At 30.9% G+C, this 10661-nt stretch overlaps 1 protein-coding gene across 1 annotated transcript; it reads left to right on the forward strand.

The window, feature by feature from the left end:
• Positions 1 to 2795: 2795 nt before the first annotated feature.
• LOC128169845 (uncharacterized) lies at positions 2796 to 10460 on the forward strand. The gene is made up of 5 exons (XM_052835896.1): positions 2796 to 2871; positions 8038 to 8155; positions 8361 to 8416; positions 8565 to 8696; positions 9284 to 10460. Exons 1-5 carry the CDS (start codon positions 2796 to 2798, stop codon positions 9904 to 9906), a joined length of 1005 nt encoding a protein of 334 aa, XP_052691856.1. The 3' UTR covers positions 9907 to 10460.
• The last annotated feature ends 201 nt before the right edge of the window (positions 10461 to 10661 follow it).

Below are 10661 nucleotides of genomic sequence, written 5' to 3' on the forward strand. Positions count from 1 at the left end.
AATAATACTTCATTTTGACCTCTTAAATATGCAATATAAACGAGGTTCATATACGATTAAATTCATCTGACCCACCGCGTTCCCTAATTTTAAAACTCCATTTTCGAAAAAAAAAACACCATAATTACAAAAACATAAACATAGTGGTATACCCCTACCATTTCTTAAAAACCTTTCAATTTTTAACGAAACTTTGCGCTTGAATTGATATTTATAAAACTCCTTTTAATTACAGTTTAGATTGTTTTATTATTCATTTTGTTATTTATTTTGCACTTGCACAACAAAATCATTTTGACATTTAAAAAAGTATGAATACATATATAGTCACATAAATTTTTTTTCGCGAAAAATTACCAAACCTGTGCAAGTCGTTTGATTTTAACTAATTAAGAAAAAGAACAAAAATATCAAAGGAAAAGCGGTCAATGTGACAGCAAACCACGATTTCTTTTGTGTGAACAGTATCCATAATCCATTTGTCAACCCTGATTTGATAAATACTACCTAGCCATAAAAATGAGGTACTCTATACGCAATATTTTTCAACAGTTCAACACCTGGTAGTTTTTATCTCCATAAATTATCAGAAATCCAAATCCTAGAACTTTGCATACTTCTGATATGTTTATAATTGATCTGTAAAAGAAGAACTACGTATCTTAAAAACTGTACGAGGAGTTATCGGTACAATAAGGGTACCCTTTTGGCAGCCACCCGCCCGCCTATCAGCCCACCATTTTCACTATCTAAATCACCAGATTTTTCCTTGGAAAACCCGGTTGAAAATTTTCTTTCAAAGTTCCTAGAATTCAGAAGCAATGTAACCACAAGGGACCTCATGGCGGTCTCTGAACCCCATGCCGCTCAAAATATATCCACCTCCTTAGGACATTTCTTGATCCGTCTCATTTCTAGAAAAGAGTACGCATTAACTTATATTCCAGTTTCTAGCTGAATATTATATTTACCTTATTTTTCGTCCATTACGGCGATTTGTATCATGTCAGATGTGCTAATGCCGAGCCTGAAGATACAAATGCAGAAACTACGGATTGAAAGTGTGCAGATTTGAAAGTTTCATTAACTAAAAAAACAATAAAGGTGAAACATGTGCATCATAAAATGGAACTGAGTCAAATCTTACACATGTTTATGCCCGAGTTTTATAGGTTAAACGATCAGAATTACACACATTCATACTCAGATTCACTCACCAACACGATTGCATATTCACATTTACAAGTTAAATGCCTGGATTTTTGAACACGATTACGTTCGATAGTTGTTGCATTTTTTCATATTTCTATATACACTATGATGACCGAAGAGTGCAAATGTTGGCAGTATGCCAAGAAATGTTAATTATTCAATTTTGTCAATTTTTGAGAAAGAATTTCTCAGAAAGTGGCGCATTATTTTTTGAAATTTTGTTGTAAAAAGAAACTGTTATATGTTTTGTTACTAATGTATAAAATCCATCAGTATACTCTGAAGGACTTAACATAATAAATGAACAAAACATCCCAGTTTTAGATCAAATGAAAATTTGGTTGTTTTTAAAATTCTATTTTACAAGCGATTTTATTCCACTGAAGTCAATATATGTACATGTAAATAAATGTGGACAACAAATATTTTGCTTTTAATCTAAAAACATTTAGTTGTTATCATTATTTTTCATGGAAATGTTTCCAAATCATGATGTATATGTTATTAGTTAATAAAATATCTTCATACATGTTGTCAAAACACCATGTTTTAACAATTATTCAACAAAAAACTTGATTTTATTGGCATTAGCAAAATTTCAAGAGTTATTTTTCATGGATTATATTTTCATGCTCATCGATCTCAACTCAGCAGTCTATATGATAACTAGTTTAAACCAGTTTAATAAAATTTCAAGAGTTATTTTTCATGGATTATATTTCATGCTCATCGATCTCAACTCAACGGTCTATTTGATACATGTAACCAGTTTAAACCAGTTTTATAAAACAGCTGTTCTTGCTGTTACCGTACTCCCTCCGCGATCTTCAATTTTTTTTTTATTAATTAAAGTAAATAATTGTTTTTGCCAGTAATTGAATTTAAATGTAAGCATTGAATGATATCTTTTGACGTCGTCGTGTCAATAACTGCCGTCGGGTAAGCAGACCAATTATCATAACCCGCTGCATAACGCGCGTTATTCAATTTGTCTGCTTACCTGACGGCAATTATTGACACGACGACGTCAAAAATTAATCATTCAATGCTATGTTAAAAACAATCATTGTTACAATACATATTTATGTGGGTTTTTTTTAATTTATTGTCATTTTTTTTCACACGACCATTTCTTCCAATACCTCTCAGATTAAAAAAAAAACGTATTTTAGCTTCTGCAATTTAACTAAATTTCTAAATCTGCCATTGGTTGTAGAGAAGCAGAGTGGATCGCAAACTCTTGGCTTGCGAAGATGAAAAAAATCATGACATGGCATATTTCATATCGTATCCCATATTAGCTATACGTCGCTCTAAATCAGCCATCAAGCATTGGGCTTGTTCTACATGAACGTCATACTTTAAAACATTTAAACATAAATCAACTTGGTGAACATTTTACTATTCTGTATTTATGTTTAGGAAAGGCCAATTGTTCAGAATCATCAACAAAACCATGGTTTTTATGTTAACATTAATGCAACCATCAAAAGATTAACCATTGTGACGTTATGAACGAATTCTGAAAAACCAACAGGTTCTTGTACAAACAAACTCGCTTTAACCCAGTTCATCGAACAATAATGAATTCAACTAGACCCGAGCTCATTGTAAGCAACGAGGAGGTCTTCCGTTACAGCTTCAAGTCAAGAAAGGATTGTCAATCAGTTTAATAAAACCATCCCCTTACTCCTTACACTTTTCAGGGTCTGACAATTATTGATAGGAGGTAATTTTCTTACTACTTGAACATTAACTTTTAACCAATCAGAGCTTTAGAAAATCAATTTGAACTCTTGAAAATTAGTTTATGCCTATTTTTCTATGCATTAAAGTAACCCCCAGACTGCAGAGTATTGAAGAGTTAGATCTCTCGTAAAACAGATAAAGGTATGTCTGTGATAAGTTGGGGATATATTTAGACATGAAAAGTATTAGCTGCGACTTTAAAACACTATTACGCATAGGACATATACGCAAAATGAAAGCGGATATGCATGTCTTCATCTGAAGCTTTTAAATCTCATATCACTCAATATCCAAACAATACTTTATTACAATTAGATTGAAAAGATAACGAATAACAACTTTTCCAGCGACAGCATTATCGTAGCATGTATCGTTTGTTAGTTATACAGCAAATACTTTCCAGGTGCCTAGATCTCTTATTTAAGGGGCCAGTCCCTTTTTCTGGTCTCAAATGAAAGCCCTTTAATTCATTTACACCTTTTAAAACATAGATTTTGATTATATAATATAAAGTAATAAAATTGGAAAAAAACTAAAATACAAAAATCAGAGGACAACATTCAAAGTGTAGATTTTAAAGATTTGTAACACTGGATTATTTGCTACGGACCATTTTGGAGCCTTTGTCCGGAAACGAATGCCTCTATAATATTTAACAAAGGGGAATAACTCAAACTCGTAAGTAACAATTTCTCATTTTTTTGTGATTTAAAAAGTAAATCTAATTTACAATTCACCCTAAAAAATCGGACGACAAACAAAAAAGTTATCAAGGTTTAAAAAACGCCTAGAAGAAGAATAACAACTAGACTCTTGATGCAAAAGCAATATAAAGGTCTTCCGTTTTGATATACATGTATCAATTTAACTGTAAGACATTGCTTCTCTCACATAGAAAAAAGTGGATATGATAAGTATTGTGAATGATATATCGAGACGTTACTTATATGTAAAACAACGAAAATGAAAAAGAAATTAATTTTTGAAGTACTTTCTGTGACGACCGGAAGTAACGCAGAACTAAACAAAAATGTTAACCATTTGTACAATCATAAGTCAATCTTTCCTCAAAGTTTGGTTGTTCACGTCTCTGCCAAATCTAAGATCTCTTTGAAACAATATTTTTTATCTCGGGACCGGAAACAAACAAACGGAAGTGATTAATAGAAACAAAAGCTGGTATTTCTCGTACATTTGCTTAGCGTACACTGTTTACCAGGCTAGATGAAACACCAAAGAAAGTCAGTTTAACTTGTTAAAAAAATGATTTGTTTGAACCCTTCCGGTAAGAACCGGAAGTGACAGTTGACAAAATTAAACCCGTTAAACACATCTTCAATCAAATCTCTATCAATCATTAAAGCTCGGGTCTCAATCACCTACAATCTCGCGAACATCAAATTTGTAAAAAGGAAAGCTACATAGAGATATTTGAGATATCTCACCGGAAGTAAAATTTATTTGCTAATTTAACATTATATAAATGACATACGTAAGATTGTATACTGATATTTTCATTTTATGTAAAATGAATAAAAGATGAAAAAAACAACAAATTTTTGAAGTGCTTTCGGTGACGACCGGAAGTTACGCCAAACAAAACAAAATAGTGTAAACACATGTACATACAAAGGTATATCATCCCGCAAAGTTTGATTGTTCAATTCGTCACCGTTTTTGAGATCTCTAGGAATCAAGGTTTTTTTGTCTCGAGACAGGATAAGGACAAACGGAAGTGTTCGATGAAAATGAAAGTTTGTATTTCTTAACCATTATGCAACAGGACTTTATTATCAACTTTTCTTATATTGTCAAACAAAAACAGTTAAACTCTAGAACAACTTGAATTGTTTGAACCCTTCCGGTGTGGACCGGAAGTGACAGTTGACAAAATGAGAGCGGTTAAACATATCTTCTATCAAATGTCTATCATCCATGTAAGTTTCGTGTCTTGATCACTTACAGTTTATGAGATCTCGCTGTAATACTGTTTGTTTTAAAAAGACAGAGATATTTGAAATATCTCACCGGAAGTAATTTTTTGTGTTTATTAATCATGGAATAGATGACTTATGAACGCGTTTTTACTTATATTTCATTTCTGTGTTAAACAAATAAAAACATAATTTTTGAAGTGCTTCCGGTGACGACCGGAAGATACGACGAACAAAACAAAACAATTTAAATACATCTTTAACTTAAGGTTTATAATCCCTCAAAGTTTGGAGGTTCAAGTCTTTATCGTTTTTGAAAAATTAGCTTTTTGTCGCGGGACAGGAAACGGACGACAGGAAGTGAATTTTGAAAAAATGAAAAAAGCGCCTGGAGATATTATCGTTCTCTATCAGTCCTGAAAATTTAAAGAAAATCTATCGAGCCATCTCTGAGAAATCTTGTGGACAAAAAAAAAATGAAAAAAAAAATATCGTTATAAAAAAAATCAATTTCTCTTTTAAAAGAAAATGGATACAATATATACTGTAAAAAAGGTACGGAATAAATTATTTCTAAGTTAAACAAAACAAAAAGACTAAATGTCATTTTTTGAGTACTTTCTGTGACGACCGGAAGTGACGACGGATCGATTAAAACATAGCAAACCATATCTTCATACGTTGTTTTGTCATTCCTCAAAGTTTGGATGTTCAAGTTTTTTTCATTAAAATATTTCGTTGAGAAAATGTTTTTGTCTCGGGACCGGAAACGAACAAACGGAAGTGATTTAAGAAATTAAAAGTAGATATTTTTAGTACATTTAGATGTACCTACGGTACGTTACTGTTCATCTCTCTGAGTGAAATGTTAAAAAATAAACCTCTATTGCTTAAACGCTTCGAGTAAGTACCGGAAGTGACGTATGGCCAAATGAAACCCGTTAAACACATGTTCAATCAAATGTCCATCATCCATAAAAGGTTTGTTTCTTGATCTCTCACAGTTTCTGAGATCTTGTGGGTAGTTTGCTTTAAAAAAAAAAAGAAGCTACCTGAGATATTTGAGATTTCTAACCGGAAGTAGATCTTTTTAACGTTTTTATCATGTGTACATGACCTTTTGTGTTTTTATAGCTAAATTGTTACTTCCTTGCTAAATAACCAACATATTTTTTTTAAAATATCAAAATTTTGTGTACTTCCTGTGACGTCTGGAAGTTACGCCGAGTAAAACAAAATAATGTGAACACATGTACAAACATAGGTCTATAATCCCACAAAGTTTGGTTGTTCAAGTCTTCACCATTTTTGAGATCTCGTCGAAAAAAGGATTTTTGTCTCGGGACAGGAAACGGGCAAACGGAAGTGCTAAATGAAAATTAAATTTCTTATTTACTTGTTTATTTGCCTATTTTACATTATTATTTATCAAAGTAGCTTAAACTATCGAGTGAAACAGTTAAACATATTAACAGCTTGAATTGATTGAATTCTTTCGGTGTAAACCGGAAATGACGGACGACAAAATTAAACTGTTTAAACATATCTTCAATCAAATGTCTATCATCCATGAAAGTTTCGTGTCTTGATCACTAATAGTTTTTGGGATCTTGCGGGTACAAAATATGTTTTAAAAAAGCTTACTGAGATAATCGAGATATTTCACTGGAAGTAGATTTTTTTGTTTTGTTTATTTAACATTGCATTGATGACATATGTAAGGAATTATACTAATATTTTTATTCTACGGAAAATTAATTAAATAGGTAAAAATAAAAAAAAATTAAGTGCTTCCGGTGACGACCGGAAGTTACGCCGAACAAAACAAAAATGTTTAACCACATCTACAACTAAAGGTCTATCATCCCTCAAATTTATTCAAGTATTTATCGTTTCTGATATCTACAAGTGACAAGGGTTTTTTTGCGCGACAGGAAACGGACAAACGGAAGTGCTCAATGTAAATTGTATTAAATATTTCTTGTATACTTGCCCTTTGTACATTATTGTTCATTGAGCTAACAACAAATATCAAAGAAAAACAGTTGAATTGATAAACAGCTGGATTTGTTTGAACCTTTCCTGTGTGAACCGGAAGTGACGGAAGAAAAAATGAAACCGGTTAAACACATCTTCAATCAAATGAAAGTTTTTGGGCTTGATCATTAATAGCGTCTGAGATCTCGCGGGTACAAAATGTGTTTCAAAAAAGATACCTGAGATACTTGAGATATCTCACCGGAAGTAAAATAATATTTTGATATAATATTTTATACATAACCTATGTATAGATTTATACTTATATATTTATTCTATGGAAAAAGAATTTGATGAGTAAAAGTTATTAATTTTGAAGTGTTTCCGGTGACGAACGGAAGGTACAACGAACAAAAATAAATAAATTAAACACATCTACAGATTTAGGTCTATCATTCCACAAAGTTTAGATGTTCAAGTATTTGCTGATTCTGAGATCTCGAGGGAACAAGGTTTTTTGACGTGGGACAGGAAACAGACGACAGGAAGTGAATTTTGAAAAAATGGAAAGAATGCCTCGAGATATTATCACTCTCTATTAGTACTGAAAATTTCAAGAAAATCTATCCAGCCATCTCTGAGAAATCTTGTGGATGAAAAAAGGGGAAAAAATAATAAGAAACACTACAATCACTATAAGTTCCAATGGAAGACCTTAAAAATAATAAGAAACACTACAATCACTATAAGGTCTTCCGTTGGAAACGGAAGACCTTAATAATGAAGAATTACCATCAGAATCAGTACAAGGTCTTCCGATGGAAACTGAAGACCTTAATTAAGTAAGATATTTTTTTAAAATGAGATATATATAAAAAATACATAAAATGCATATATATATGCAAAGAAAACTATATATTCTTTTGATAAATACCCAGATTCAATGTTCTTTTCACATTGAAACAATTAAATGAATTCTTGTTTGACAATGATAATTGATATAACTGATATATCAACCAACACCTAACAAACAAAATCTTGGAATTTTATCATAAATTATAAAAATGATCCAATTGATGTTTTTAATTCTTTTTTTTTTACGCAAATCTGTGGTCTGAGTTATTTATAGATTAACATCTAACTAATTGCTTCCTTATTACGGCAGACGTTTTAGGATATGGGTTGAGTTCAAATCATTCTGTGGGAATGTTTAAATTTATCATCATTGTTTTGGTAAATGTTCTGTATTGTTTTCAAAGAATCAACATATTTGGATGCGATGGGTAAGTTTGTTATAACATATACTTGTCTATCTAAATCTTTTAACTCCCTAGTAAAATCAAAATAAAAGAAAGAATGGCGATTCTGTATAATTTAAGACAAACAGGAAATACAAAGAAGTTGGGGATTTCATGTCCTTATATAAATTTCGACAATACTAATGGTTTACATGGCTAATTCCAAACTTAAAAATATTTTATAATACAGATTTGAAAAGTGCTGTGTAGGATTTATGTGGAATGAGTCTCAGCAGAATTGTACAAGTTTGTATTTTGTCAGATATATAATAAATACACATACAAGAATAACATGTGAATATTGTTTTCCAATGAGTTCATGAAAACGTTTCACGGAAATTGTCGACAAGTTCGTGTATGTTTATAAAATATATATTAAAATGTATGTTATTAGAATGCAGCATTGGTTACACTGGGATAAATTGCAAGGAGCAATGTCCATATCCAACATACGGAGAAGTCTGTCAAAAAATATGCGAATGTAATAGTACCTTGTGCGACTTTTCGACGGGTTGTAAACCAAATAGTAAGTATAATACATGTGTATATATATATATATATATATATATATATATATATATATATATATATATATATATATATATATATATATATATATATATATATATATATATATATATATATATATATATATATATATACACCGTTTAGGTAAGCAGCTTTTACAAATGTTGTTAACAGGGCGGTGGTCATGTTTAGACTGCTGATGCTCCATTTAAATGGAGAGTTATATACAATAATATAGGAAAATGTCCAAAATTAAAAGGTGAATAACATGGATTTTTTTTTTATTAAATACATAATTCTTTTTAGTCAACGACGTCATATAAAACATATAAGGAAGATCTTATTGCTAATTGTTTAATCACCCAGCTTCCTTAAAATGAAGAACCTTTATTTTACCTGCAGAATTGAACAATAGAATATTGAGATTTTAACTCAATAAAATACTATAAATATTACAAATATGCTGATTTTATCAAATCTTTATGAATGATTGTATGTATATATTTTAATGATTCATTGCATAATTAACGCTCCTTGAAATTAGTCTTACACAATTAATCTAAAATAGAATTATGTCTTTTACAGGTACTTTGGTACAAAATACGACAGTGTCACTGACAGAGGTACTATATTTCACCAGTACAACTATCCATACATTTCCAGGAATTTCATTAAGCAAACGTCGTACTGATGCTAACAATTCTTCAAAATCAAAAGAAAACTACATTTTCTTTCATCCACTTGTTATATCATTGTTTTCATTCAATGTGATATTTGTCGTTATTATTTTGATTTTCATATTTATAATTTTTCGAACGTTGTATTGCAAATCAGTACCGTCGGATCTTTGTAAAAAAGAAGCAAAACGAAAAATTAGGATGAAGCAAAGTAGTTATCACGGGAATACTGAAAATGAAAGTGAAGACTGCCTTTTGCATTCAGCCTTTACTTCCGTTGCTGTTACTAGCAACACATTGATTTCTAAGATAAATAATCAGTATGACAGCAGAAATCCTTCTGAGAATGCAGAATATACTGACACAAAGTCTGTTTATACTGAGATGACAGCAGTGTCCCTTAGTAACCGAGGTGAGAGTTTACTGTTTCAACGGCAACCGTGTCAAAGCGTGGATGACCATGTTTACAGTGCTACAGATACTCTGCGGTTTGAAAGTGAAACAGACACTAAAGAGTTCCTGAACGATTAATTCAGATGCAAAATTGATATAGGGTGCCATTCCTTGACCATTACAGCTTCACAAGAGAAAAAAAAAATCCACAAAACATTTAATAATGTCAGAATAATAACGTTTGATCTAGACTACAGCTACACAAATTATTAAAACATAAAATACAAATGATTTTTTATTTCAAACAAGGACGTTAATACAAGGTTTTTTATACATTGGGTGTAGTACAAAGTGCACATTGGTTACTATGAATTGATTTTATTGGATTCATATTGTGATGTTTTTGTGGAGGAAGTACAATAAGTAATTGACAATTTTAATTTGATTATTGCTAACACGCAAGCAGCGCCAAGCACCAAATACTTACATTGTAATCCCGGAATCAAATCAAAGATAACACATAGCAAAGCGGATGAATATTATGACACTTTTTTTTTGTTTATACACATATCGATAAAAATTATTTCCGCATTATATAATTTTGTATTCGTTTTATGATCAAATTACAAAGTGACTAATGACTAACATATTGTTTGATGCATTAAAAGCTGTTTTTTTAATACGTTGCTTTATTATGTTGCTATGTTCTTAGTTGGCTAAAAAGTAATATATAATGAAGATTGTTTAAACATCAATTCAAAATTATGTAAGTGAAAGCAAACATTTAAATGAAATTAAACAAAATAGATTAGTCCAAAAATCTGTCATTCCCTATCATGTGTACGTATCAAATGTTAAGTAAATAAAACTTGCATCGTAAATATGATTAATCA

This window comes from Crassostrea angulata, unplaced genomic scaffold (genome assembly GCF_025612915.1).
Source record: "Crassostrea angulata isolate pt1a10 unplaced genomic scaffold, ASM2561291v2 HiC_scaffold_234, whole genome shotgun sequence".
Lineage (NCBI taxonomy): Eukaryota > Metazoa > Mollusca > Bivalvia > Ostreida > Ostreidae > Magallana > Magallana angulata.